Source organism: Pelodiscus sinensis, chromosome 2, assembly GCF_052426305.1.
Source record: "Pelodiscus sinensis isolate ZL-2025 chromosome 2, ASM5242630v1, whole genome shotgun sequence".
In the NCBI taxonomy this organism is placed as follows: Eukaryota; Metazoa; Chordata; order Testudines; family Trionychidae; genus Pelodiscus; species Pelodiscus sinensis.
Genome location: NC_143053.1, coordinates 263430664 through 263457500, shown reverse-complemented (window position 1 = coordinate 263457500; position 26837 = coordinate 263430664). Strand labels below are relative to the sequence as shown.

Genomic DNA, 26837 nt, shown 5'->3' with positions numbered 1-26837 from the left:
GGGTACCAGGTACCATGTGTGTGTGTGTGTGTGTCTGCCCCATCCTGCACAGCCTGGCTTTGCAGGTACCCCAGGGGGTGTGTGGGGGGTACCAGGTACCCTGGCAGGCAGCGGGAGCAGATCCTGCAGCGTCGGGCGCCGTGTCTCTGTGCCTGCCTGGCGGGCAGGGGCAGGTGATGAGCCCGCGGCGCCGGGCGCCGTGTCCGTGTGGCTGCCTGCGTCGGGCGTGGGCCCGTCTGGACGTACCGGCCTGAGGGACCCGTGTCACGTGGCTCGGTCCACGCGTGTGTCGGCAGGGTGCCCACGCCGGCGGGGCTGGGGTCCGAAGTGCCCCCGCCGAGAGGGGCCTGGAGCCGGGCGGCTGCCCCGAGCCCCCGGTGGCGCGCCCCCCCCACAGCCCTGCCACGGCGCCGTGGAGCGGGAGCCCTTCCACCAGCTCTGTCTGCACGAGGCCTGTGGCTGCGTGGCCGGCCTGGGCTGCGTGTGCGGGGCCGTGGCCGCCTACGCCCGGCAGTGCGCCCAGGAGGGGGCCCCGTGGCCTGGAGGAACCAGACCTTCTGCCGTGAGTGGGGGGCCCGGCTCTGGGAACGGGCGTGGGCTCTGCAAAGGGGCGGGAGAGCCACGGGCGGGGGATGGGCTGTGGAGAGGGGGTGGGTGGGGTGGGCTCTGGGGAGGAGGGTGGGCGGGGGATGGGCTCTGGAGAGGGGGAGGAATGGGCGGGGGATGGGCTCTGGAGAGGGGGAGGGATGGGCGGGGGATGGGCTCTGGGGAGGGGGAGGAATGGGGGGGGGATGGGCTCTGGGGAGGAGGGTGGGCGGGAGATGGACTTTGGGGAGGGGCGGGGGAGGTGGGTGGGGGATGGGAGGGGCAGGGAACGGGGCGGGTCTCTGCCCACTGTGAGGCGCTCAGGCCCCTCCCCTGTCCCCACAGCGGCGGCGTGCAGCGGGGGGCAGGTGTACCAGGAGTGCGGCGCCCCCTGCAGGAAGAGCTGTGCCGAGCTGCGCCTGGGCCCGGCCGGCTCCTGCCCGGCGCTGGACGTGTGCGTGGCCGGCTGCAGCTGCCCCGAGGGGCTGGTGCAGGACGACGGGGGGCAGTGCATCCCGCCGGCCATGTGCCCCTGCCGGCACGGCGAGGAGACCCACCCGCCTGGCAGCGCCGTGCGCCGGGGCTGCAACGCCTGGTGCGTGGCCCTGGGCAGAGGCGGGTCGCCCCGTGCAGCCCCTGGCCGGCAGCCCGGTCCCACCGGCGCCCTGCAGTGTGGGGGCAGGGCATGGGCAAGGGGCCTGTCCCCACTAGGCTAGGGCCAGGCTGGCTCGGGGCGGGGGCGGACATGGGGCCTCTCCTCCCTGTGGGCGGGGCTGCGGCCCAAGCTCTGGGAGTCCGGGATGGGTGGGCGAGGAATCCAGGCTCTGCAGCCGCTATTGCAACAAGCCGTGCCGGCACCTCTGGGGCCGGACCCTCCTGCTGCCTCCGCAGGGGCTGCTTGGACCCAGCCGGGGGAGAGCCTGGCCCTGCGGGCTCTGCGGAGCATGTGCACCTGCGGAACTCCCTGCCTCAGGATGCTTGAGGGGCAGTGCCCAGCAGGCCTGGTGCTTGCTGCGTGAGGCCAGCAGTGTCCCCGGGGGCAGGCGGAGCACCCCCCGGTGGGGAGGAGGTGGCTAATGCTGTTGCCGCAGGCAGGGAGAGGTGGGATGGGGGCGCCCGCGCTCCCCTCGGACCGAGTGGTAGGAGACGTCTGATGAAATCCCCCTGTGGCCTGTTTTGGTGGCACGACAGGATAGGTGGGTTTCATTGAATGTCTCTGCCACATGACGCCGGCTCTCGCGCTCCCCAGGCTGGGTGGGGGTGGGGCACGGTGCCAGGCTCGGGGGGGGGCGGGGCACGGTGCCAGGCTCCGGGGGCGGGACGGGGCAGGCCAGGGGGATGGGCTGCACAGAGCAGGGCAGGGGCGAAGTGGGGGTGCTGCCCGTCAGCCAGGGGTGCCCAAGGTGCCTGGTCTGGGCTGGGAACACGGCCGCCCTGGTCCCTTTCGGAGTGGGGCAGACGGGCTCCGAGGGGCCCAGTCCCTCGGCCTGGCCCCATTCCCGTGGCAGGGCCGGGTCCCTCGCCCCGGTGCCGCCGGCACAGGGCGGGCAGGGGCCGTGGCTGCTCTGCAGGCTCTTCGGGCAGCACGGCCGGAGCCAGCCTCTGCCCCAGGCGCGGAGCCGGGCGGGACCCAGCCGGGGGGCAGTGCCGGGCGCCGGAGGTGTCGGGGGGGGCCGTGCAGCCCTGGGCCGCGGGAAGGTGCGAGGACCCTGTGGGGGGGCAGTGCCGGGCGCCGGGGGTCGGGGCCGTGCAGCCCTGGGCCGCGGGAAGGTGCGAGGACCCTGTGGGGGGTGGTGCCGGGCCCGGGGGGTCGGGGGGGGCCGTGCAGCCCTGGGCCGGGGGAAGGCGCGAGGACCCTGCGGGGGGGGCAGTGCCGGGCGCCGGGGGGTCGGGGGGGGGCCGTGCAGCCCTGGGCCGGGGGAAGGCGCGAGGACCCTGCGGGGGGGGCAGTGCCGGGCGGGGGGGTCGGGGGGGGCCGTGCAGCCCTGGGCCGGGGGAAGGCGCGAGGACCCTGCGGGGGCCAGGGCAGCTCTCCGAGCGCCGGGCTCCCAGGCGGGGGCGGGGCGGGGCCCCTCGGTCTCCGGGCGCCCCCTGACCCGTCCCTGCCTGCAGCATCTGCACCAGCGGGGCCTGGAACTGCACGGACAAGCCCTGCCCCCCGGCCGCCCTCTGCCCCGGGGACCTGGTCCACGCCCACGGCGCCTGCCTGCGAACCTGCCACGGCCCCGAGGGCAACGCCAGCTGCACCGGCCGCTCCGACGGCTGCGCCTGCCCCCCCGGCACCGTGCTGCTGGTGAGTCCCCCCCGGCACCGTGCTGCTGGTGAGTCCCCCCCCCCCCCGGCACCGTGCTGCTGGTGAGTCCCCCCCCCGGCACCGTGCTGCTGGTGAGTCCCCCCCGGCACCGTGTTGCTGTTGAGTCCCCCCCCCCCGGCACCGTGCTGGTGAGTCCCCCCGGCACCGTGTTGCTGTTGAGTCCCCCCCCCCGGCACCGTGCTGCTGGTGAGTCGTTCCCCCCGGCACCGTGCTGCTGGTGAGTCGTTCCCCCCGGCACCGTGCTCCTGGTGAGTCGTTCCCGGCACCGTGCTGCTGGTGAGTCCCCCCCCGGCACCGTGTTGCTGTTGAGTCCCCCCCGGCACCGTGCTGCTGGTGAGTCGTTCCCCCCGGCACCGTGCTGCTGGTGAGTCGTTCCCCCCCGGCACCATGCTGCTGGTGAGTCCCCCCCGGCACCGTGCTGCTGGTGAGTCCCCCCGGCACCGGGCTGCTGGTGAGTCCCCCCCCCCCCGGCACCGTGCTGCTGGTGAGTCCCCCCCCCCCGGCACCGTGCTGCTGGTGAGTCCCCCCTCCTTCACCCTCCGTGTCCGGGCGCTTGGATTTGCTGGTGGCTTCTTGGGGGCCAGGCCCAGCCAGCTGGACACGTGGTTCCTGCCCTGAGGGCGAACCCTCCCCCTCCCCTGGGTACCAAGGCAGCACACAGGGAAACTGAGGCACGCTCGGCTCGCAACTCACGACAAAGCACGGCCGCGTTGTGGCAGAGCCGGGCCACTCCCAGCCCTCCCGGACAGCGGCGCTATGGGGCGGCGGGGGGGACCGTTCACCTCCAGGGCCCTGGGCCGCATCCCGCAGACCTGCCCACCCCATTCAGCCAGCCTCAGGGAGGGAGCTGCCCCCCCCGGCCGGGCCGCGCTCACGTCCCCTCCTCCCCCAGAACGAGCGCTGCGTCGCCCCGGAGGAGTGTCCCTGCGCCCACAGCGGCCGGCTGTACCCGCCCAACGCCACCATCGCCAAGGACTGCAACACCTGGTGAGGGGCGCCCGGGAGCGGCCGGCGGCACAGGCGGGCGAGTGCCACGTGCCGCTGGGGGGGGGTGCAGTGCCCAAGCCTCTAGTGAGATGCACTGGAGCTTGCCAGGGCTGGGGGCGCTGGCGGTGCCCAGGATCAGGAGTGCTGGCAGCCGGAGGTGCTGGCAAGGCTGGGATCACCGGCAGAGTGAGGTGCTGCCAGTGCCCAGGATCAGGAGTGCTGGCAAGGAGGGTGCCCAGGGCCGGGGGTGCTGGCAGGGTGTGGTGTCCAGAGCCAGGGGTGCTGGCAGGGGGGTGCCCAGGGCTCGGGGGTGCTGGCAGGGCAGGGTGCCCAGGGCGGGGGAGGTGGCAGGGCAGGGTGCCCAGAACCGGGGGTGCTGGCAAGGGGGTGCCCAGGGCCGGGGGTGCTGGCAGGGGGGTGCCCAGAGCCGGGGGTGGTGGCGGAGGGGGGTGCCCAAGCCGGGGGTGTTGGCAGGGGGGTGCCCGGGGCAGGGTGCCCAGGCCGGGGGTGCTGGCAGGGGGGTGCCCAGGGCCGGGGCGCTGGCAGGGGATGCCCAGGCTGGGGGTGCTGGCAGGGGGGTGCCCAGGCCGGGGGCGCTGGCGGGGGGTGCCCAGGCCGGGGGTGCTGGCAGGGGGTGCTGGCAGGGGGGTGCCCGGAGCCGGGGGCGCTGGCAGGGGGTGCCCAGGCCGGGGGTGCTGGCAGGGGGGTGCCCAGGCCGTGCCCGCTGGCTGACCCCGACCCCTCTCCCCGGCCGTGCAGCGTGTGCCGGGGGTCGGCGCTGGCACTGCAGCGGGCAGCGCTGTGCGGGCGTGTGTGTGGCCACGGGGGACCCGCACTACATCACCTTCGACGGGCGGCCGTTCTCCTTCCTGGGCGACTGCGAGTACGTGCTGGCCCGCGAGGGCGGCGGCCTCTTCTCCGTCTCCGCCGAGAACGTGCCCTGCGGCACCAGCGGCGTCACCTGCACCAAGTCCGTCCTGGTGCTGCTCGGGGACACCGTGGTGCACCTGCTGCGAGGTGGGGCTGGCGCGGCCCTCGGGGTGGGGAGGGGCGGTGGGGGGGGGGGGGCTGGGCGGTCGCTGTCCCGCTAAGCTCGGATCGTCCTGCCTGTGGCCAGGGAAGGACGTGACCGTGAACGGAGTCTCCGTGCGCCCCCCGAAGACCTACAGCGGGAACGGGCTGAGCCTGGAGCGCGCCGGCGTCTTCCTCGTCCTCGTCTCCCAGCTCGGGCTGAGCGTGCTCTGGGACGGAGGTGCGGCTCCCCCCGGCTGCGGGGCCCTGCGGGGCTTGTCACCCGGAGGGGTCCTGGGCTTCCCCTGGAAACACCCCTCTTGTCCCAGCTCATCTGCCCGCGGCCCTGGCCGGGTCGCTGCCTGGGCCCTGTGCCGGGGCTCCCCCCGCCGAGTCAGAACCTCCCAAGCCAGGGGGCTGCCCGGGGAGGCCGAGGCACCTACAGCCCTAGAACTGGCAGGGACCTCGCGAGGTCGAGTCCCGTCCCCGGCACGGCCACGGCAGGACCCAGCACCGTCCGGACCATCCCTGGCCGGCGTGTGTCCAACCGGCTCTGCAATATCCCCAGGGAGGGACACTCCACAGCCCCCAGGCAACTGATCCCAGCGTGTCACCCCCTGACGGGCAGGAATTTTTTCCTAATGTCCAACCTCAACCTCCCTGGCTGCAGTTTAAGCCCATTGCTACTTGTTCTGTCCTCAGAGGCCGAGGGGAACAAGTTTTCTCCCTCCTCCCTGTGACACCCTTTTAGACACCTGAAAACTGCTCTCCTGTCCCCCCTTAATCTTCACTTTTCTAAACTAAACAAACCCAATTCCTTCAGCCTCCCCTCATAGCTCATGTTCTCTCGACCGTCAATCATTTCTGTTTCCCTTCTCTGGACCCTTTCCAATTTCTCCACATCTTTCATGAAATGTGGCGCCCAGAACTGGACACAGTACTCCAGCTGAGGCCTAACTAATGCAGAGTAGAGCAGCAGAATGACTTCACGAGTTTTGCTTACAACACACCTGTTGATACAACCTAGAATCATATTTGCTTTTTTTTGCAACAGCATCACACTGTTGATTCATATTCAGCTTGTGGTCCACTATGACCCCTAGATCCCTTTCCGCCATGCTCCTTCCTAGACAGTCGCTTCCCATCTTGTATGTATGGAACTGATTGTTCCTTCCTAAGTGGAGCACTTTGCATTTCTCTTCATTAAGCCTCATCCTGTTTACCTCAGACCATTGGTCCCCCTGTATCCCACCGCCAAGAGGAGCCCCCAGAGCCCTGGCCTTGGGGTCCTGGTGGGATCCCCCCACCTCGGTGCCCCTGGGAAGCAGGGCTCCCCCTCCCCATGCCCACTGCCTTGTGCCCCACAGGCACCCGGGTGTACGTGCGGCTGGAAGCCCGGCACCAGGGCCGCGTGGCGGGGCTGTGCGGGAATTTCGACGGCGACGCGGAGAACGACTTCACCAGCCGGCAGGGCGTTGTGGAGCCCACCGCCGACCTGTTCGGCAACTCCTGGCGCGCCAGCCTCCTGTGCCCGGAGGTCAACCACGGGGATATGGAGCACCCCTGCACCGTACGCCCGGCGGGGAGGGGAGGGGGGGGCGGGGGCGGGCGCTTGCGCAGTGGGGAATCTGCAGTGTGGCGGGGTATAGGGGCACTGGGAATGGGGTGCAGGGGTGTTGCTGAGAATTCTAAGTGGGGTGATGCAGCTGGGAATCGGGAGGCCAGGGCGCTGGGAATGGGGGTGCCGGGAATCGGGGTGCCGGGAGGCTGGGGTGCCGGGAGGCCAACGCACAGGGAATCGGAGCGCCTGAAAGCCGGGCTCCCGGGAATCGGGGCGCTGGGAATTGGGGAGTTGGGAATCAGGGCGCTGGGAGGCCGGGGTGCTGGGAATCGGGATGCTGGGAGTCTGGGGTGCTGGGAATCGGGGGGCAGGGAATCGGGGTGCCGGGAATCGGGGTGCTGGGAGTCTGGGGTGCTGGGAATCGCGGGGGCAGGGAATCGGGGTGCCGGGAATCGGGGTGCTGGGAGTCTGGGGTGCTGGGAATCGGAGCACTGGGAGGCCAGGGTGCTGGGAATCGGGGTGCTGGGAGGCCAGGGTGCTGGGAATCGGGGCGCTGGGAGGCCAGGGTGCTGGGAATCGGGGGGCAGGGAATCGGGGTGCTGGGAGTCCGGGGTGCTGGGAATCGGGGCGCTGGGAGGCCAGGGTGCTGGGAATCGGGGGGCAGGGAATCGGGGGGCTCTCATTGCCCTCTCTGGCGGCCAGGCGAACGCTCACCGGGGGCCCTGGGCCCGGCGGCGCTGCAGCGTCCTCACGCAGCGTCTCTTTGCGCCGTGCCATGAGGAGGTGCCCTGCCAGCAGTTCTACGACTGGTGCGTCTTCGACGCCTGCGGGTAGGTGCCGCGGGTCGGGCCGGCAGGGGCTGGGCGCTGAACACCGCGACGCCCCCGACTCCGCAGCGCCTGGCAGCCTGTGCACCGCGCAGCCCGTACTCTGCTCCCCACCGGCCCCCTCCCTCTGCTGGCTGCCTACTGGGGGGGGCGCGTCCCTGGGCCTGTGGCGTCTCTGTGGGCCTGGACCCCGGGCAGGCATCACCCAGGGTCTCTGGGTCTCTGCAAAGCGCAAGCAACCCTTCCCCCGCCCCTAATTCGCCACACAGCACGCAGGGGAAACTGAGGCACACGCACTATTCATAGAGGATTGCAGGAGGCAGGGCTGGGCGGCGTGCTCGCCTCCGCTCCAGCCGGCCCCTCGTGGGCAGTGCCCGGCTGGGTGAGGGCGTGCCGGGGAGAGGGGCGCGAGTGCGGCTGAGGCTTGGTGGCGCCGGCCCAGTCCTAGAGAGGGGGCAGGAGGTCGGGTGGATCTGCGGGGGCCTGGCCCCTGACCCGGCGCCGTCCGTCGGCAGGTGCGACTCTGGGGGCGACTGCGAGTGTCTGTGCACGGCCATCGCCGCCTACGCCGAGGAGTGCAGCAGGCGCGGGGTGTACGTCCGCTGGCGCAGCCAGGACCTGTGCCGTGAGTGCGGGCCCCCGGGCCTGGGGCGAGGGGCAGTTGGCAGGACAGGGGCAGTTGGTAGGGCGGGGTGGGGCAGTTGGCAGGACAGGGGCAGTTGGTAGGGTGGGGTGGGACAGTTGGCAGGACAGGGGCAGTTGGCAGGGCGGGGTGGGACAGCTGGCAGGACAGGGGCAGTTGGTAGGGCGGGGTGGGACAGCTGGCAGGACAGGGGCAGTTGGTAGGGTGGGGTGGGGCAGTTGGCAGGACAGGGGCAGTTGGCAGGGCAGGGTGGGGCAGCTGGCAGGGCGGGGGCAGTTGGTAGGGTGGGGTGGGGCAGCTGGCAGGATGGGCAGTTGGCAGGGCGGGGTGGGGCAGCTGGCAGGACAGGGGCAGTTGGCAGGGCGGGGTGGGGCAGCTGGCAGGATGGAGGCAGTTGGCAGGGCCGGGTGGGGCAGTTGGCAGGGCAGGGGCAGTTGGCAGGGCGGGGTGGGGCAGCTGGCGGGGCAGTTGGCAGGGCGGGGTGGGGCAGTTGGCAGGGCAGGGGCAGTTGGCAGGGCGGGGTGGGGCAGCTGGCAGGGCAGGGGCAGTTGGCAGGGCGGGGTGGGGCAGCTGGCAGGGCAGGGGCAGTTGGCAGGGCGGGGTGGGGCAGTTGGCAGGGCAGGGGCAGTTGGCAGGGCGGGGTGGGGCAGTTGGCAGGGCAGGGGCAGTTGGCAGGGTGGGGTGGGGTGGGGCAGCTGGCAGGGCAGGGGCAGTTGGCAGGGCGGGGTGGGGCAGTTGGCAGGGCAGGGTGGGGCAGTTGGCAGGGCAGTTGGCAGGACAGGGGCAGGTGTCAGGGCGGGGTGGGGCAGTTGGCAGGCCGGGGGCAGTGACTGGCCGCGTGTCCCTGCCCAGCCATGCAGTGCGAGCAGGGGCTGGAGTACGAAGCCTGCGGCCCCCCCTGCCCCCCGACCTGCCAGACCTTCGGGCTGGAGCTGGCCGAGCGCTGCCGCGCCCTGTCCTGCGTGGAGGGGTGCTTCTGCCCCGAGGGGCGGGTCCTGCACGGTGAGTGGGGCGGGGACGGGGCAGGGCAGTGACGGGGGGTGCTGGGGGCAGTGGGGGGCTGTGAGGGGGCGCTGAGGGGACGGGGGTGCTGCGGGGGCCATGCTGGGGGCAGTGGGGGGCTGTGAGGGGGCGCTGAGGGGACGGGGGTGCTGGGGTGGGCCGTGCTGGGGGCAGTGGGGGGCTGTGAGGGGGCGCTGAGGGGACGGGGGTGCTGGGGGGGGCCGTGCTGGGGCAGTGGGGGGCTGTGAGGGGGCGCTGAGGGGACGGGGGTACTGGGGGTGGGCCGTGCTGGGGGCAGTGGGGGGCTGTGAGGGGGCGCTGAGGGGACGGGGGTGCTGGGGGGGCCGTGCTGGGGGCAGTGGGGGGGCTGTGAGGGGGCGCTGAGGGGACGGGGGTGCTGGGGGTGGGCCGTGCTGGGGGCAGTGGGGGGCTGTGAGGGGGCGCTGAGGGGACGGGGGTGCTGGGGGGGCCGTGCTGGGGCAGTGGGGGGCTGTGAGGGGGCGCTGAGGGGACGGGGGTACTGGGGGTGGGCCGTGCTGGGGCAGTGGGGGGCTGTGAGGGGGCGCTGAGGGGACGGGGGTGCTGGGGTGGGCCGTGCTGGGGCAGTGGGGGGCTGTGAGGGGGCGCTGAGGGGACGGGGGTACTGGGGGTGGGCCGTGCTGGGGGCAGTGGGGGGCTGTGAGGGGGCGCTGAGGGGACGGGGGTGCTGGGGGGGCCGTGCTGGGGGCAGTGGGGGGGCTGTGAGGGGGCGCTGAGGGGACGGGGGTGCTGGGGGTGGGCCGTGCTGGGGGCAGTGGGGGGCTGTGAGGGGGCGCTGAGGGGACGGGGGTACTGGGGGTGGGCCGTGCTGGGGGCAGTGGGGGGCTGTGAGGGGGCGCTGAGGGGACGGGGGTGCTGGGGGGGGGGGCCGTGCTGGAGGCAGTGGGGGGCTGTGAGGGGGCGCTGAGAGGACGGGGGTACTGGGGGTGGGCCGTGCTGGGGGCAGTGGGGGGCTGTGAGGGGGTGCTGAGGGGACGGGGGTGCTGGGGGGGGGGCCGTGCTGGAGGCAGTGGGGGGCTGTGAGGGGGCGCTGAGGGGACGGGGGTGCTGGGGGTGGGCCGTGCTGGGGGCAGTGGGGGGGCTGTGAGGGGGCGCTGAGGGGACGGGGGTGCTGGGGGTGGGCCGTGCTGGGGGCAGTGGGGGGGCTGTGAGGGGGCGCTGAGAGGACGGGGGTGCGGGGGGGGGGCCGTGCTGGGGGCAGTGGGGGGCTGTGAGGGGGCGCTGAGGGGACGGGGGTGCTGGGCGGGCCGTGCTGGGGGCAGTGGGGGGGCTGTGAGGGGGCGCTGAGGGGACGGGGGTGCTGGGCGGGCCGTGCTGGGGGCAGTGGGGGGGCTGTGAGGGGGCGCTGAGGGGACGGGGTGCTGGGGGTGGGCCGTGCTGGGGGCAGTGGGGGGGCTGTGAGGGGGCGCTGAGGGGACGGGGGTGCTGGGCGGGCCGTGCTGGGGGCAGTGGGGGGGCTGTGAGGGGGCGCTGAGGGGACGGGGGTGCTGGGGGGGCCGTGCTGGGGGCAGTGGGGGGGCTGTGAGGGGGCGCTGAGGGGACGGGGGTGCTGGGGGTGGGCCGTGCTGGGGGCAGTGGGGGGGGCTGTGAGGGGGCGCTGAGAGGACGGGGGTGCTGCGGGGGCCGTGCTGGGGGCAGTGGGGGGCTGTGAGGGGGCGCTGAGGGGACGGGGGTGATGGGGGGGCCGTGCTGGGGGCAGTGGGGGGGCTGTGAGGGGGCGCTGAGGGGACGGGGGTGCTGGGGGTGGGCCGTGCTGGGGGCAGTGGGGGGGGCTGTGAGGGGGCGCTGAGGGGACGGGGGTGCTGGGGGTGGGCCGTGCTGGGGGCAGTGGGGGGGCTGTGAGGGGGCGCTGAGGGGACGGGGGTGCTGGGGGTGGGCCGTGCTGGGGGCAGTGGGGGGGGCTGTGAGGGGGCGCTGAGGGGACGGGGGTGCTGGGGGGGCCGTGCTGGGGGCAGTGGGGGGCTGTGAGGGGGCGCTGAGGGGACGGGGGTGCTGGGGGGGCCGTGCTGGGGCAGTGGGGGGGCTGTGAGGGGGCGCTGAGGGGACGGGGGTGCTGGGGGGGGCCGTGCTGGGGCAGTGGGGGGCTCTGAGGGGGCTGCCGGCTCTGAAGTCCCTGGCGTGGGGTGTGCCCCCCAGAGCTGGCTGTGGGGCGCGGGACGCGTGTGGGGGGGCTCCCGGCCGGGTGTGGGTCCCCGAGGGCTCCGGGTCTCCGTGGTAACGTGGGGTCTCCGGCCCGGCCCGAATCTCCCGCTTGCCCCGCAGACGGCGGCTGCATCGACCCGGCCGAGTGCCCCTGCTACTGGGAGGGCGTCGCGTTCCCGGCCGGCGCCGCCGTGCACCAGCAGTGCCAGAACTGGTGAGAGCCCCCCCCGCGCCCCCGCCCACCCCATCCCGCGCCCCCCCGTGCCCCCGCCCACCCCATCCCCGCCCACCCCATCCCGCGCCCCCCCGCGCCCCCGCCCACCCCATCCTGCGCCCCCATCCCGAGCCCCCCACCCACCTCATCCCGCGCCCCCCCGTGCCCCCGCCCACCCCATCCTGCGCCCCCATCCCGCCCCAAGCCGTGGCGCCCCCCCCAGCCGCACAGACAGATGAACAGACCGCTCCCAGGCACACTGGGAGACAGATGCGCGGCCAGACAGACAGATGGACAGACAGCCCCCAGGTGCACTGACAGACGATGCGCAGACAGACAGACAGACTGTTGGATGGCCTGCCAGACAGACAGATGGACAGACAGACGGACAGGCAGTCCCCAGGTGCACTGACAGACGGATGCGCGTGCAGACCGACAGTCGGACGGGTGGGCGGCCGGCCAGACAGACAGACAGGCAGAGGGGCAGCCCCCAGGCGCGCTGACAGACGGATGCGCGTGCAGACCGACAGTCGGACGGGTGGGCGGCCGGCCAGACAGACAGACAGGCAGAGGGGCAGCCCCCAGGCGCGCTGACAGACGGATGCGCGGGCAGACCGACAGTCGGACGGGTGGGCGGCTGGCCAGACAGACAGACAGAGGGGCAGCCCCCAGGCGCGCTGACAGACGGATGCACGGGCAGACCGACAGTCGGACGGGTGGGCGGCCGGCCAGACAGACAGACAGAGGGGCAGCCCCCAGGCGCGCTGACAGACGGATGCACGGGCAGACCGACAGTCAGACGGGTGGGCGGCCGGCCAGACAGACAGGCAGAGGGGCAGCCCCCAGGCGCGCTGACAGACGGATGCACGGGCAGACCGACAGTCGGACGGGTGGGCGGCCGGCCAGACAGACAGACAGAGGGGCAGCCCCCAGGCGCGCTGACAGACGGATGCGCGGGCAGACCGACAGTCGGACGGGTGGGCGGCCGGCCAGACAGACAGGCAGAGGGGCAGCCCCCAGGCGCGCTGACAGACGGATGCACGGCCAGACAGACAGACAGAGGGGCAGCCCCCAGGCGCGCTGACAGACGGATGCGCGGGCAGACCGACAGTCGGACGGGTGGGTGGCCGGCCAGACAGACAGGCAGAGGGGCAGCCCCCAGGCGCGCTGACGCCGCTCTCCGTGCCCGCAGCACGTGCGAGGCGGGGCTGTGGCGGTGCGAGGTGGGGGCGGAGCCCTGCACGGCCCCGCCCCGCTGCCCCGAGGCGGAGTTCGCCTGCCGCTCGGGCGGGCGCTGCGTGCCCAGCGCCTGGCTCTGCGACCACGAGGACGACTGCGGGGACGGCTCGGACGAGTTCTGCGCCCTCGGCTGCGCCCCGCACCAGTTCCCCTGCGCCAGCGGGCAGTGCGTGGCCTGGGCCGCCCGCTGCGACGGCCTGGCCGACTGCCTGGACCGCTCGGACGAGCGCCACTGCCCGGCGCCCGCCTGCGCCCCCCAGGAGTTCCGCTGCGCCAATGGGCGCTGCCTCCCCCGGGTGCTCGTTTGCGACGGGGAGCTCGACTGCGGCTTCGCCGACCCCTCCGACGAGGCTGGTGAGTCACGGGCGCCACGGCCACGGAGCCACCCTTCTCGGGGGGACCCCCCACAGCGCCACGGCCCCTTCTCGGGGGAACCCCCCGCAGCGCCACCCTTCTCGGGGGAACCCCCTGCAGCGCCACGGCCCCTTCTCGGGGGTACCCCCCGCAGTGCCACCCTTCTCGGGGGTACCCCCCGCAGTGCCACGGCCCCTTCTCGGGGGTACCCCCCGCAGTGCCACGGCCCCTTCTCGGGGGTACCCCCCGCAGCGCCACGGCCCCTTCTCGGGGGGACCCCCCGCAGCGCCACGGCCCCTTCTCGGGGGAACCCCCCGCAGCGCCACCCTTCTCGGGGGTACCCCCCGCAGCGCCACGGCCCCTTCTCGGGGGACCCCCCGCAGCGCCACGGCCCCTTCTCGGGGGGACCCCCCGCAGTGCCACCCTTCTCGGGGGACCCCCCACAGCGCCACCCTTCTCGGGGGTACCCCCCGCAGCGCCACCCTTCTCGGGGGTACCCCCCGCAGCGCCACGGCCCCTTCTCGGGGGAACCCCCCGCAGCGCCACGGCCCCTTCTCGGGGGAACCCCCCGCAGTGCCACCCTTCTCGGGGGTACCCCCCGCAGCGCCACGGCCCCTTCTCGGGGGGACCCCCCGCAGCGCCACGGCCCCTTCTCGGGGGAACCCCCCGCAGTGCCACCCTTCTCGGGGGGACCCCCCACAGCGCCACCCTTCTCGGGGGTACCCCCCGCAGCGCCACCCTTCTCGGGGGAACCCCCCGCAGCGCCACGGCCCCTTCTCGGGGGAACCCCCCGCAGTGCCACGGCCCCTTCTCGGGGGGACCCCCCGCAGCGCCACGGCCCCTTCTCGGGGGAACCCCCCGCAGTGCCACCCTTCTCGGGGGGACCCCCCGCAGCGCCACGGCCCCTTCTCGGGGGAACCCCCCGCAGCGCCATGGCCCCTTCTCGGGGCCCCAGTCTCTCTCGGGGTTCAGACTCTCCACTTTCTGGGATCACCCGTCTCAGGGCCCAGCCAGCCTGTCTTGCATGGGGCCCCTTAGGGAGAGGGAGCTCCCTCGCTCCGGACCCCGGGGCCCACGCCTGGGGCCCGTCCCCTCCTGCCAGTGCCCCCGGCGCCCGTGGAATGGGGCTGTGCTCCGGGTGGCGGTGTGCCCGGTGCGGGGGCCGGGCTGCTCCCCGAGGGTGGGGCTGGCCGGCGGAGGGCGGCTGACCCCCGTGCCCGGCAGGCTGCCGGCCGCCCTGCGGGGCCGGGGAGTTCGGCTGTGAGGCGGGTGGGTGCCTGCCCTACGCGCGCCGCTGCGACGGGACCGACGACTGCGGGGACTCCAGCGACGAGCGCGGCTGCGTGTGCCCAGCCGGCCACTTCCAGTGCCCGGACGCCCGGTGCCTGCCGCCGGCCCTGGTGTGCGACGGCCTCAGCGACTGCCCGGCTGGCACCGACGAGGCCTCGTGCCCAGGTGAGTCGCCCGCTGCCTGTGCCCGCCTCCTGCCTGGGCAGCCCCCGCGCCGGGCCTGGCTCCTCCCAGCCCCCCCGGTACCCCTGGGCCCCTCCTGCCTGGGCAGCCCCCGCGCCGGGCCTGGCCCCTCCCAGCCCCCCCGGTACCCCTGGGCCCCTCCTGCCTGGGCAGCCCCCGCGCCGGGCCTGGCCCCTCCCAGCCCCCCCGGTACCCCTGGGCCCCTCCTGCCTGGGCAGCCCCTGCGCCGGGCCTGGCCCCTCCCAGCCCCCCCGGTACCCCTGGGCCCCTCCTGCCTGGGCTGCCCCTCGCCACGTCTGCCCCCCGGCCCCTCCTGCCTGGGCTGCCCCTCGCCACGTCTGCCCCCCGGCCCCTCCTGCCTGGGCTGCCCCTTGCCACGTCTGCCCCCCCAGCCCCTCCTGCCTGGGCAGCCCCCGCGCCGGGCCTGGCCCCTCCTAGGCCCCCCGGCCCCTCCTGCCTGGGCTGCCCCTCGCCACGTCTGCCCCCCGGCCCCTCCTGCCTGGGCTGCCCCTCGCCACGTCTGCCCCCCCCGGCCCCTCCTGTCTGGGCTGCCCCTTGCCACGTCTGCCCCCCCAGCCCCTCCTGCCTGGGCAGCCCCCGCGCCGGGCCTGGCCCCTCCTAGGCCCCCCGGCCCCTCCTGCCTGGGCAGCCCCTCGCCACGTCTGCCCCCCGGCCCCTCCTGCCTGGGCTGCCCCTTGCCACGTCTGCCCCCCCAGCCCCTCCTGCCTGGGCAGCCCCTGCGCCGGGCCTGGCCCCTCCTAGCCCCCCTGACCCCTCCTGCCTGGGCTGCCCCTCGCCACGTCTGCCCGCCCCCCGGCCCCTCCTGTCTGGGCTGCCCCCACGCCGGGCCTGGCCCCTCCCAGCCCCCCCGGCCTCTCCTGCCTGGGCTGCCCCTCGCCACGTCTGCCCCCCGAGCCCCTCCTGCCTGGGCTGCCCCCTGGTCCCCTCGGAGGCAGCCGGGCCCGCTGGGCAGCCCTGGAGCGCAGGCTGTGCTGGGGAGGGGGCAGGCTGACGGCCGGGGAGCCCGGAGTGTGGGCAGCAGCCAGCCCATCCCCCGGCCAGTGCGCCTGCCCCACCCCACGCCTGCGCCGGGAGCTGCCCTCGGCTGGGCGGCAGCGTGGGGGGCGGGCCGTGGGGCAGCCCCTCTCCGGACTCTCGCCCCTGCAGGCCGGGTGACCTGTGGCCCGGGGCAGCTGCCCTGCGCGGACGGAGCGTGCGTGAGCCGGACGCGAGTGTGTGACGGCGCCTGGGACTGTGGGGACGGCTCCGACGAGAGCCCAGCCCGGTGCCCCACGGCCCGGCCCCACACCCTGCCCCACACCCTGCCCCCGGCGCTGCCCGCGACTCGCCTGCCGCCCGTCAGCCACACTGGGGGTGAGTGACCGGGCTGGGGGGCGCAGCGGCTTCCGCGCTCTGGCCGGGCAGCGCCCGTGGGGCACAGCGCCCCTGTTCCCACAGAGCCCCCCGGCCCCTCCCCACAGCGCCCCCGGCCCCACAGCCCCTCCCCACAGCGCCCCCGGCCCCACAGCCCCTCCCCACAGCGCCCCTCTTCCCCTCGCACCCCTGTTCCCACAGCGCCCCCCGGCCCCACAGCCCCTCCCCACAGCGCCCCCGGCCCCACAGCCCCTCCCCACAGCGCCCCTGTGCCCCTCGCACCCCTGTTCCCACAGCGCCCCCGGCCCCACAGCCCCTCCCCACAGCGCCCCTCTTCCCCTCGCACCCCTGTTCCCACAGCGCCCCCGGCCCCACAGCCCCTCCCCACAGTGCCCCTGTGCCCCTCGCACCCCTGTTCCCACAGCGCCCCCGGCCCCACAGCCCCTCCCCACAGCGCCCCCGGCCCCACAGCCCCTCCCCACAGCGCCCCTGTGCCCCTCGCACCCCTGTTCCCACAGCGCCCCCGGCCCCACAGCCCCTCCCCACAGCGCCCCTCTTCCCCTCGCACCCCTGTTCCCACAGCGCCCCCCGGCCCCTCCCCACAGTGCCCCCGGCCCCACAGCCCCACCCACAGCGCCCCTGTTCCCCTCGCACCCCTGTTCCCACAGCGCCCCACAGCCCCTCCCCACAGCGCCCCTGTTCCCCTCGCACCCCTGTTCCCACAGCGCCCCCCGGCCCCACAGCCGCTCCCCACAGCGCCCCTGTTCCCCTCGCACCCCTGTTCCCACAGAGCCCCCCGGCCCCTCCCCACAGCGCCCCCCCGGTCCCACAGCCCCTCCCCACAGCGCCCCTGTGCCCCTCGCACCCCTGTTCCCACAGCGCCCCCCGGCCCCACAGCCCCTCCCCACAGCGCCCCTGTTCCCCTCGCAGCCCTGTTCCCACAGCGCCCCCAGCCCCTCCCCACAGCGCCCCTGTGCCCCTCGCACCCCTGTCCCCACAGCGCCCCCCGGCCCCACAGCCCCTCCCCACAGCGCCCCCGGCCCCACAGCCCCTCCCCACAGCGCCCCTGTGCCCCTCGCACCCCTGTTCCCACAGCGCCCCCCGGCCCCTCCCCACAGCGCCCCTGTTCCCCTCGCACCCCTGTCCCCACAGCGCCCCCCGGCCCCACAGCCCCTCCCCACAGCGCCCCTGTTCCCTTCGCGCCCCTGTTCCCACAGCGCCCCTGTTCCCCTCGCACCCCTATTCCCACAGCGCCCCTGTTCCCCTCGCACCCCTGTTCCCACAGCGCCCCCCGGCCCCTCCTCACAGCGCCCCTGTTCCCCTCGCACCCCTGTTCCCACAGCGCCCCCCGGTCCCACAGCCCCTCCCCACAGCGCCCCTGTGCCCCTCGCACCCCTGTTCCCACAGCGCCCCCGGCCCCACAGCCCCTCCCCACAGCGCCCCTGTTCCCACAGCGCCCCACAGCCCCTCCCCACAGCGCCCCTGTTCCCCTCGCACCCCTGTTCCCACAGCGCCCCCGGCCCCACAGCCCCTCCCCACAGCGCCCCTGTTCCCCTCGCACCCCTGTTCCCACAGCGCCCCCGGCCCCACAGCCCCTCCCCACAGCGCCCCTGTTCCCCTCGCACCCCTGTTCCCACAGCACCCCCCGGCCCCTCCTCACAGCGCCCCTGTTCCCCTCGCTCCCCTGTTCCCACAGCGCCCCCCGGCCCCACAGCCCCTCCCCACAGCGCCCCTGTTCCCACAGCACCCCTGTTCCCACAGCACCCCCCGGCCCCTCCCCACAGCGCCCCTGTTCCCCTCGCTCCCCTGTCCCCTCCCCACAGCGCCCCCGGCCCCACAGCCCCTCCCCACAGCGCCCCTGTTCCCACAGCACCCCTGTTCCCACAGCACCCCCCGGCCCCTCCCCACAGCGCCCCTGTTCCCCTCGCTCCCCTGTCCCCTCCCCACAGCGCCCCCGGCCCCACAGCCCCTCCCCACAGCGCCCCTGTTCCCCTCGCACCCCTGTTCCCACAGCGCCCCCCGGCCCCACAGCCGCTCCCCACAGCGCCCCTGTTCCCCTCGCACCCCTGTTCCCACAGAGCCCCCCGGCCCCTCCCCACAGCGCCCCCCGGTCCCACAGCCCCTCCCCACAGCGCCCCTGTGCCCCTCGCACCCCTGTTCCCACAGCGCCCCCCGGCCCCACAGCCCCTCCCCACAGCGCCCCTGTTCCCCTCGCAGCCCTGTTCCCACAGCGCCCCCAGCCCCTCCCCACAGCGCCCCTGTGCCCCTCGCACCCCTGTCCCCACAGCGCCCCCCGGCCCCACAGCCCCTCCCCACAGCGCCCCCGGCCCCACAGCCCCTCCCCACAGCGCCCCTGTGCCCCTCGCACCCCTGTTCCCACAGCGCCCCCCGGCCCCTCCCCACAGCGCCCCTGTTCCCCTCGCACCCCTGTCCCCACAGCGCCCCCCGGCCCCACAGCCCCTCCCCACAGCGCCCCTGTTCCCTTCGCGCCCCTGTTCCCACAGCGCCCCTGTTCCCCTCGCACCCCTATTCCCACAGCGCCCCTGTTCCCCTCGCACCCCTGTTCCCACAGCGCCCCCCGGCCCCTCCTCACAGCGCCCCTGTTCCCCTCGCACCCCTGTTCCCACAGCGCCCCCCGGTCCCACAGCCCCTCCCCACAGCGCCCCTGTGCCCCTCGCACCCCTGTTCCCACAGCGCCCCCGGCCCCACAGCCCCTCCCCACAGCGCCCCTGTTCCCACAGCGCCCCACAGCCCCTCCCCACAGCGCCCCTGTTCCCCTCGCACCCCTGTTCCCACAGCGCCCCCGGCCCCACAGCCCCTCCCCACAGCGCCCCTGTTCCCCTCGCACCCCTGTTCCCACAGCGCCCCCGGCCCCACAGCCCCTCCCCACAGCGCCCCTGTTCCCCTCGCACCCCTGTTCCCACAGCACCCCCCGGCCCCTCCTCACAGCGCCCCTGTTCCCCTCGCTCCCCTGTTCCCACAGCGCCCCCGGCCCCACAGCCCCTCCCCACAGCGCCCCTGTTCCCACAGCACCCCTGTTCCCACAGCACCCCCCGGCCCCTCCCCACAGCGCCCCTGTTCCCCTCGCTCCCCTGTCCCCTCCCCACAGCGCCCCCGGCCCCACAGCCCCTCCCCACAGCGCCCCTGTTCCCCTCGCACCCCTGTTCCCACAGCACCCCCCGGCCCCTCCCCACAGCGCCCCTGTTCCCCTCGCTCCCCTGTTCCCACAGCGCCCCCCGACCCCACAGCCCCTCCTCACAGCGCCCCTGTTCCCCTCGCTCCCCTGTTCCCACAGCGCCTCCCGGCCCCACAGCCCCTCCCCACAGCGCCCCTGTTCCCACAGCACCCCTGTTCCCACAGCACCCCCCGGCCCCTCCCCACAGCGCCCCTGTTCCCCTCGCTCCCCTGTCCCCTCCCCACAGCGCCCCCGGCCCCACAGCCCCTCCCCACAGCGCCCCTGTTCCCCTCGCACCCCTGTTCCCACAGCACCCCCCGGCCCCTCCCCACAGCGCCCCTGTTCCCCTCGCTCCCCTGTTCCCACAGCGCCCCCCGACCCCACAGCCCCTCCTCACAGCGCCCCTGTTCCCCTCGCTCCCCTGTTCCCACAGCGCCCCCGGCCCCACAGCCCCTCCCCACAGCGCCCCTGTTCCCCTCGCACCCCTGTTCCCACAGCACCCCCCGGCCCCTCCTCACAGCGCCCCTGTTCCCCTCGCACCCCTGTTCCCACAGCGCCCCCCGGTCCCACAGCCCCTCCCCACAGCGCCCCTGTTCCCCTCGCACCCCTGTTCCCACAGCGCCCCCCGGTCCCACAGCCCCTCCCCACAGCGCCCCTGTTCCCCTCGCACCCATGTTCCCACAGCGCCCCCCAGTCCCACAGCCCCTCCCCACAGCGCCCCTGTTCCCCTCGCACACCTGTCCCCTCCCCACAGCGCCCCCGGCCCCACAGCCCCTCCCCACAGCGCCCCTGTGCCCCTCGCACCCCTGTTCCCACAGCGCCCCCCGGCCGCTCCCCACAGCGCCCCCGGCCCCACAGCCCCACCCACAGCGCCCCTGTTCCCCTCGCACCCCTGTTCCCACAGCGCCCCACAGCCCCTCCCCACAGCGCCCCTGTTCCCCTCGCACCCCTGTTCCCACAGAGCCCCCCGGCCCCTCCCCACAGCGCCCCCCGGTCCCACAGCCCCTCCCCACAGCGCCCCTGTGCCCCTCGCACCCCTGTTCCCACAGCGCCCCCCCGCCCCACAGCCCCTCCCCACAGCGCCCCTGTTCCCCTCGCAGCCCTGTTCCCACAGCGCCCCCGGCCCCTCCCCACAGCGCCCCTGTGCCCCTCGCACCCCTGTCCCCACAGCGCCCCCCGGCCCCACAGCCCCTCCCCACAGCGCCCCCGGCCCCACAGCCCCTCCCCACAGCGCCCCTGTGCCCCTCGCACCCCTGTTCCCACAGCGCCCCCCGGCCCCTCCCCACAGCGCCCCTGTTCCCCTCGCACCCCTGTCCCCACAGCGCCCCCCGGCCCCACAGCCCCTCCCCACAGCGCCCCTGTTCCCCTCGCGCCCCTGTTCCCACAGCGCCCCCGGCCCCACAGCCCCTCCCCACAGCGCCCCTGTTCCCCTCGCACCCCTGTTCCCACAGCGCCCCACAGCCCCTCCCCACAGCGCCCCTGTTCCCCTCGCACCCCTGTTCCCACAGCGCCCCCGGCCCCACAGCCCCTCCCCACAGCGCCCCTGTGCCCCTCGCACCCCTGTTCCCACAGCGCCCCTGTTCCCCTCGCACCCCTGTTCCCACAGCGCCCCCCGGCCCCTCCTCACAGCGCCCCTGTTCCCCTCGCACCCCTGTTCCCACAGCGCCTCCCGGCCCCACAGCCCCTCCCCACAGCGCCCCTGTTCCCACAGCACCCCTGTTCCCACAGCGCCCCCCAGTCCCACAGCCCCTCCCCACAGCGCCCCTGTTCCCCTCGCACCCCTGTTCCCACAGCGCCCCCCGGCCCCTCCCCACAGCGCCCCTGTGCCCCTCGCACCCCTATTCCCACAGCGCCCCCCGACCCCTCCCCACAGCGCCCCTGTTCCCCTCGCACCCCTGTTCCCACAGCGCCCCCCGACCCCTCCCCACAGCGCCCCTGTTCCCCTCGCACCCCTGTTCCCACAGCGCCCCCCGGCCCCTCCTCACAGCGCCCCTGTTCCCCTCGCACCCCTGTTCCCACAGCGCCCCCCGGCCCCACAGCCCCTCCCCACAGCGCCCCCGGCCCCACAGCCCCTCCCCACAGCGCCCCTGTGCCCCTCGCACCCCTGTTCCCACAGCGCCCCCGGCCCCTCCCCACAGCGCCCCTGTTCCCCTCGCACCCCTGTCCCCACAGCGCCCCCCGGCCCCACAGCCCCTCCCCACAGCGCCCCTGTTCCCCTCGCGCCCCTGTTCCCACAGCGCCCCCGGCCCCACAGCCCCTCCCCACAGCGCCCCTGTTCCCCTCGCACCCCTGTTCCCACAGCGCCCCCCAGTCCCACAGCCCCTCCCCACAGCGCCCCTGTTCCCCTTACACCCCTGTTCCCACAGCGCCCCCCGGTCCCACAGCCCCTCCCCACAGCGCCCCTGTTCCCCTCGCACCCCTGTTCCCACAGCGCCCCCCGGCCCCTCCTCACAGCGCCCCTGTTCCCCTCGCACCCCTGTTCCCACAGCGCCCCCCGGTCCCACAGCCCCTCCCCACAGCGCCCCTGTGCCCCTCGCACCCCTGTTCCCACAGCGCCCCCGGCCCCACAGCCCCTCCCCACAGCACCCCTGTTCCCACAGCGCCCCACAGCCCCTCCCCACAGCGCCCCTGTTCCCACAGCGCCCCACAGCCCCTCCCCACAGCGCCCCTGTTCCCCTCGCACCCCTGTTCCCACAGCGCCCCCGGCCCCACAGCCCCTCCCCACAGCGCCCCTGTGCCCCTCGCACCCCTGTTCCCACAGCGCCCCTGTTCCCCTCGCACCCCTGTTCCCACAGCGCCCCTGTCCCCCTCGCACCCCTGTTCCCACAGCGCCCCCCGGCCCCTCCTCACAGCGCCCCTGTTCCCCTCGCACCCCTGTTCCCACAGCGCCCCCGGCCCCACAGCCCCTCCCCACAGCGCCCCTGTGCCCCTCGCACCCCTGTTCCCACAGCGCCCCTGTTCCCCTCGCACCCCTGTTCCCACAGCGCCCCTGTTCCCCTCGCACCCCTGTTCCCACAGCGCCCCCCGGCCCCTCCCCACAGCGCCCCTGTTCCCCTCGCTCCCCTGTTCCCACAGCGCCCCCCGACCCCACAGCCCCTCCCCACAGCGCCCCTGTTCCCCTCGCACCCCTGTTCCCACAGCGCCTCCCGGCCCCACAGCCCCTCCCCACAGCGCCCCTGTTCCCACAGCACCCCTGTTCCCCTCGCACCCCTGTTCCCACAGCGCCCCCCGGTCCCACAGCCCCCCCCCCACAGCGCCCCTGTTCCCACAGCGCCCCTGTTCCCCTCGCACCCCTGTTCCCACAGCGCCCCCCGGCCCCTCCCCACAGCGCCCCTGTTCCCCTCGCACCCCTGTTCCCACAGCGCCCCCCGGCCCCTCCTCACAGCGCCCCTGTTCCCCTCGCACCCCTGTTCCCACAGCGCCCCCGGCCCCACAGCCCCTCCCCACAGCGCCCCTGTGCCCCTCGCACCCCTGTTCCCACAGCGCCCCTGTTCCCCTCGCACCCCTGTTCCCACAGCGCCCCTGTTCCCCTCGCACCCCTGTTCCCACAGCGCCCCCCGGCCCCTCCCCACAGCGCCCCTGTTCCCCTCGCTCCCCTGTTCCCACAGCGCCCCCCGACCCCACAGCCCCTCCCCACAGCGCCCCTGTTCCCCTCGCACCCCTGTTCCCACAGCGCCTCCCGGCCCCACAGCCCCTCCCCACAGCGCCCCTGTTCCCACAGCACCCCTGTTCCCCTCGCACCCCTGTTCCCACAGCGCCCCCCGGTCCCACAGCCCCCCCCCACAGCGCCCCTGTTCCCACAGCGCCCCTGTTTCCCTCGCACCCCTGTTCCCACAGCGCCCCCCGGCCCCTCCCCACAGCGCCCCTGTTCCCCTCGCACCCCTGTCCCCTCCCCACAGCGCCCCCGGCCCCACAGCCCCTCCCCACAGCGCCCCTGTGCCCCTCGCACCCCTGTTCCCACAGCGCCCCCCGGCCGCTCCCCACAGCGCCCCCGGCCCCACAGCCCCACCCACAGCGCCCCTGTTCCCCTCGCACCCCTGTTCCCACAGCGCCCCACAGCCCCTCCCCACAGCGCCCCTGTTCCCCTCGCACCCCTGTTCCCACAGAGCCCCCCGGCCCCTCCCCACAGCGCCCCCCGGTCCCACAGCCCCTCCCCACAGCGCCCCTGTGCCCCTCGCACCCCTGTTCCCACAGCGCCCCCCCGCCCCACAGCCCCTCCCCACAGCGCCCCTGTTCCCCTCGCAGCCCTGTTCCCACAGCGCCCCCGGCCCCTCCCCACAGCGCCCCTGTGCCCCTCGCACCCCTGTCCCCACAGCGCCCCCCGGCCCCACAGCCCCTCCCCACAGCGCCCCCGGCCCCACAGCCCCTCCCCACAGCGCCCCTGTGCCCCTCGCACCCCTGTTCCCACAGCGCCCCCCGGCCCCACAGCCCCTCCCCACAGCGCCCCTGTTCCCCTCGCAGCCCTGTTCCCACAGCGCCCCCAGCCCCTCCCCACAGCGCCCCTGTGCCCCTCGCACCCCTGTCCCCACAGCGCCCCCCGGCCCCACAGCCCCTCCCCACAGCGCCCCCGGCCCCACAGCCCCTCCCCACAGCGCCCCTGTGCCCCTCGCACCCCTGTTCCCACAGCGCCCCCCGGCCCCTCCCCACAGCGCCCCTGTTCCCCTCGCACCCCTGTCCCCACAGCGCCCCCCGGCCCCACAGCCCCTCCCCACAGCGCCCCTGTTCCCTTCGCGCCCCTGTTCCCACAGCGCCCCTGTTCCCCTCGCACCCCTATTCCCACAGCGCCCCTGTTCCCCTCGCACCCCTGTTCCCACAGCGCCCCCCGGCCCCTCCTCACAGCGCCCCTGTTCCCCTCGCACCCCTGTTCCCACAGCGCCCCCCGGTCCCACAGCCCCTCCCCACAGCGCCCCTGTGCCCCTCGCACCCCTGTTCCCACAGCGCCCCCGGCCCCACAGCCCCTCCCCACAGCGCCCCTGTTCCCACAGCGCCCCACAGCCCCTCCCCACAGCGCCCCTGTTCCCCTCGCACCCCTGTTCCCACAGCGCCCCCGGCCCCACAGCCCCTCCCCACAGCGCCCCTGTTCCCCTCGCACCCCTGTTCCCACAGCGCCCCCGGCCCCACAGCCCCTCCCCACAGCGCCCCTGTTCCCCTCGCACCCCTGTTCCCACAGCACCCCCCGGCCCCTCCTCACAGCGCCCCTGTTCCCCTCGCTCCCCTGTTCCCACAGCGCCCCCGGCCCCACAGCCCCTCCCCACAGCGCCCCTGTTCCCACAGCACCCCTGTTCCCACAGCACCCCCCGGCCCCTCCCCACAGCGCCCCTGTTCCCCTCGCTCCCCTGTCCCCTCCCCACAGCGCCCCCGGCCCCACAGCCCCTCCCCACAGCGCCCCTGTTCCCCTCGCACCCCTGTTCCCACAGCACCCCCCGGCCCCTCCCCACAGCGCCCCTGTTCCCCTCGCTCCCCTGTTCCCACAGCGCCCCCCGACCCCACAGCCCCTCCTCACAGCGCCCCTGTTCCCCTCGCTCCCCTGTTCCCACAGCGCCTCCCGGCCCCACAGCCCCTCCCCACAGCGCCCCTGTTCCCACAGCACCCCTGTTCCCACAGCACCCCCCGGCCCCTCCCCACAGCGCCCCTGTTCCCCTCGCTCCCCTGTCCCCTCCCCACAGCGCCCCCGGCCCCACAGCCCCTCCCCACAGCGCCCCTGTTCCCCTCGCACCCCTGTTCCCACAGCACCCCCCGGCCCCTCCCCACAGCGCCCCTGTTCCCCTCGCTCCCCTGTTCCCACAGCGCCCCCCGACCCCACAGCCCCTCCTCACAGCGCCCCTGTTCCCCTCGCTCCCCTGTTCCCACAGCGCCCCCGGCCCCACAGCCCCTCCCCACAGCGCCCCTGTTCCCCTCGCACCCCTGTTCCCACAGCACCCCCCGGCCCCTCCTCACAGCGCCCCTGTTCCCCTCGCACCCCTGTTCCCACAGCGCCCCCCGGTCCCACAGCCCCTCCCCACAGCGCCCCTGTTCCCCTCGCACCCCTGTTCCCACAGCGCCCCCCGGTCCCACAGCCCCTCCCCACAGCGCCCCTGTTCCCCTCGCACCCATGTTCCCACAGCGCCCCCCAGTCCCACAGCCCCTCCCCACAGCGCCCCTGTTCCCCTCGCACCCCTGTCCCCTCCCCACAGCGCCCCCGGCCCCACAGCCCCTCCCCACAGCGCCCCTGTGCCCCTCGCACCCCTGTTCCCACAGCGCCCCCCGGCCGCTCCCCACAGCGCCCCCGGCCCCACAGCCCCACCCACAGCGCCCCTGTTCCCCTCGCACCCCTGTTCCCACAGCGCCCCACAGCCCCTCCCCACAGCGCCCCTGTTCCCCTCGCACCCCTGTTCCCACAGAGCCCCCCGGCCCCTCCCCACAGCGCCCCCCGGTCCCACAGCCCCTCCCCACAGCGCCCCTGTGCCCCTCGCACCCCTGTTCCCACAGCGCCCCCCCGCCCCACAGCCCCTCCCCACAGCGCCCCTGTTCCCCTCGCAGCCCTGTTCCCACAGCGCCCCCGGCCCCTCCCCACAGCGCCCCTGTGCCCCTCGCACCCCTGTCCCCACAGCGCCCCCCGGCCCCACAGCCCCTCCCCACAGCGCCCCCGGCCCCACAGCCCCTCCCCACAGCGCCCCTGTGCCCCTCGCACCCCTGTTCCCACAGCGCCCCCCGGCCCCTCCCCACAGCGCCCCTGTTCCCCTCGCACCCCTGTCCCCACAGCGCCCCCCGGCCCCACAGCCCCTCCCCACAGCGCCCCTGTTCCCCTCGCGCCCCTGTTCCCACAGCGCCCCCGGCCCCACAGCCCCTCCCCACAGCGCCCCTGTTCCCCTCGCACCCCTGTTCCCACAGCGCCCCACAGCCCCTCCCCACAGCGCCCCTGTTCCCCTCGCACCCCTGTTCCCACAGCGCCCCCGGCCCCACAGCCCCTCCCCACAGCGCCCCTGTGCCCCTCGCACCCCTGTTCCCACAGCGCCCCTGTTCCCCTCGCACCCCTGTTCCCACAGCGCCCCCCGGCCCCTCCTCACAGCGCCCCTGTTCCCCTCGCACCCCTGTTCCCACAGCGCCTCCCGGCCCCACAGCCCCTCCCCACAGCACCCCTGTTCCCACAGCGCCCCCCAGTCCCACAGCCCCTCCCCACAGCGCCCCTGTTCCCCTCGCACCCCTGTTCCCACAGCGCCCCCGGCCCCTCCCCACAGCGCCCCTGTGCCCCTCGCACCCCTATTCCCACAGCGCCCCCCGACCCCTCCCCACAGCGCCCCTGTTCCCCTCGCACCCCTGTTCCCACAGCGCCCCCCGACCCCTCCCCACAGCGCCCCTGTTCCCCTCGCACCCCTGTTCCCACAGCGCCCCCCGGCCCCTCCTCACAGCGCCCCTGTTCCCCTCGCACCCCTGTTCCCACAGCGCCCCCCGGCCCCACAGCCCCTCCCCACAGCGCCCCCGGCCCCACAGCCCCTCCCCACAGCGCCCCTGTGCCCCTCGCACCCCTGTTCCCACAGCGCCCCCCGGCCCCTCCCCACAGCGCCCCTGTTCCCCTCGCACCCCTGTCCCCACAGCGCCCCCCGGCCCCACAGCCCCTCCCCACAGCGCCCCTGTTCCCCTCGCGCCCCTGTTCCCACAGCGCCCCCGGCCCCACAGCCCCTCCCCACAGCGCCCCTGTTCCCCTCGCACCCCTGTTCCCACAGCGCCCCCCAGTCCCACAGCCCCTCCCCACAGCGCCCCTGTTCCCCTTACACCCCTGTTCCCACAGCGCCCCCCGGTCCCACAGCCCCTCCCCACAGCGCCCCTGTTCCCCTCGCACCCCTGTTCCCACAGCGCCCCCCGGCCCCTCCTCACAGCGCCCCTGTTCCCCTCGCACCCCTGTTCCCACAGCGCCCCC

General features: G+C 75.4%; 1 protein-coding gene across 1 annotated transcript in view; it reads left to right on the top strand.

Annotated features, from left to right (window-relative positions):
* LOC102446201 (SCO-spondin-like) overlaps positions 1-26837 on the top strand; it is a 197416-nt gene that overhangs the window by 32827 nt on the left and 137752 nt on the right. Inside the window, 16 exon segments of the mRNA XM_089775973.1 lie at positions 398-530; positions 533-562; positions 931-1180; positions 2698-2878; positions 3792-3886; positions 4646-4655; positions 4657-4903; positions 5004-5138; positions 6265-6467; positions 7161-7288; positions 7801-7910; positions 8781-8930; positions 11232-11325; positions 12518-12918; positions 14143-14373; positions 15559-15765. Coding sequence (XP_089632099.1) covers positions 398-530; positions 533-562; positions 931-1180; positions 2698-2878; positions 3792-3886; positions 4646-4655; positions 4657-4903; positions 5004-5138; positions 6265-6467; positions 7161-7288; positions 7801-7910; positions 8781-8930; positions 11232-11325; positions 12518-12918; positions 14143-14373; positions 15559-15765 — 2605 coding nt within the window.